Source organism: Panthera tigris, chromosome A2 (genome assembly GCF_018350195.1).
Source record: "Panthera tigris isolate Pti1 chromosome A2, P.tigris_Pti1_mat1.1, whole genome shotgun sequence".
NCBI classification, from domain to species: domain Eukaryota; kingdom Metazoa; phylum Chordata; class Mammalia; order Carnivora; family Felidae; genus Panthera; species Panthera tigris.
Genome location: NC_056661.1, coordinates 11,288,559 through 11,290,475, shown reverse-complemented (window position 1 = coordinate 11,290,475; position 1,917 = coordinate 11,288,559). Strand labels below are relative to the sequence as shown.

General features: G+C 48.3%; 1 protein-coding gene across 1 annotated transcript; it reads right to left on the bottom strand.

Annotated features, from left to right (window-relative positions):
- Positions 1-238: 238 nt before the first annotated feature.
- LOC102952556 (olfactory receptor 7C2-like) lies at positions 239-1,363 on the bottom strand. Its single transcript, XM_007088605.2, has one exon. The coding sequence runs from the start codon at positions 1,361-1,363 to the stop codon at positions 239-241; it is 1,125 nt and encodes a 374-aa protein (XP_007088667.2).
- Positions 1,364-1,917: the final 554 nt, after the last annotated feature.

Here is a 1,917-nt window from a genome sequence, read left to right as displayed (position 1 = left end):
ATCCTACTTTGGCTCAGGTCATGATCTCACAGTTTGTGGGTTCGAGCCCCACGATGGCAGTCTCTGTGGTCAGCACAGAGCCTGCTTGGGATCCTCTGTCCCCTCTCTCTCTGCTCCTCCCCTACTTGCATGCGTACGCACTCTGTCTCTCTCTCAAAAACAAATAAACATTTAAAATATTTAAAAAATAATGCACAAAGGAAACTAAGATTTCTGGTCCTCAGGATTGTGTGCCCAGTTACTCATGAGAATCCTGTAATGGTTCCCCAACACTGAGAGGCACTGCCCTGCTGAGGAGTCTCCCCAGGGCCACCTTCATGTCCCTGTTCCTCAGACTGTAGATGAAGGGATTCAGCATGGGGGTGACAATCGTGTACATCACCGAGGACACCAGACTTGTCCTAGAGGATGAAGTCGCTGCAGAACTGAGGTAGACCCCGAGGCCCGTGCCATAGAACAAGGAGACCACCGAGAGGTGAGACCCACACGTGGAAAAGGCTTTGTACTTGCCCCTGGCTGATGAAATTTTCAGGATGGAGGAGAAAATCTGAGAATAAGAAAAGAGGATCCCAGAGAGAGGAAAAACACCTAGGACAATAGTCACAAAATACACCACCATGGTATTGACGAAGGTGTCAGAACAGGCAAGCTTCAGGACTTCAGGAAGATCACAAAAAAAGTGTGGGATTTCCATGTTTGTGCAGAAGGACAGCCTCAAAAGGGTCAAAGTCTCGAGCAGGGAGCCCACGACACTGATGCACCAGGACCCCACGGCCAGCAGCCTACAGAGCTGGGGGTTCATGATGACCATGTAGTGCAGGGGGTGACAGATGGCCACAAACCTGTCATAGGCCATCACGGTCAGGAGTAAATTGTCCAGGCATCCAAACACGATGAAAAAAAATATCTGGCTGAGGCAGCCTGCACAGGTGATAGGTTTTCTCTGTGTCTGGATGTTCCAGAGCATCTTCGGGACGGTGGTGGAGGTGAAGCAGATGTCTACAAAGGACAGGTTGGCCAGGAAGAAGTACATGGGGGTGTGGAGGTGGGAGTCAGAGCTGACGGCCAGGAGGAGGAGCAGGTTCCCAGTGAACGTGACCAGGTACATGGACAGAAATAGCCCAAAGAAGAAAGGCTTCTCTGTGAATCCCAGGAGGAGAAAGTGTCCAGCTCCTGTTTGGTTTCCTCTTTCCATGGGGCTACTGGCCTTGTCCAGAAAGAGACAAAAAGCAAGACACGATTCACTCCAAATAAGCATTCCCCCGAATGACCGAAATATCCTTAATGCAAACCCAGGGGAATCATGAAGTCGTTTGTTTTGGCTAACGATTGGCTTTCTTTGCTGACAAATTGTGGTTACCATCGCTACCTGGGAAAATTGTCCCTAAGATCAGTGGTTCTCCAGCTGTGGCCCCTGTACAGCACCATCAACATCACGAGGGAACCTGTTAGAAGTGCCCATTTTCAGGCCCACCTGACCTACTGAGTCAGATGCTCTGGGTGTGAGGCCAGCACTCTGGGCCTTGACAAATCCTCCTGGGGATCTGATGCACACCCAAGTTTGGGGAGCACTGCTCTAGTGCTCTCCTGCATCCCTAAGCAGCCATCCGCTGCTTTTCACTTTGTGCTCGGTGCTTGTGGGAACGGGCAATTCCCTAACCCCAGGCAGATCGTCCAACCTCTGAGAGGTTCTTTCACTGTGCTGCCTTTCCGCGATTTCTATACCTTAGATCCTGTGGACCATGGGTGTGCCTTCTCATAAAAAAATAATAACCAATATTATTGTTGTTAATAGTCATTTATGTTTCATTTATATTATCAATGCCTAAATAGAAATCCCACCAAAATTGCATTTATAAATATACCGCTCTAGAGTTTCTTATTTATTTATTGATTTCAAAATTTTACATTATTTTT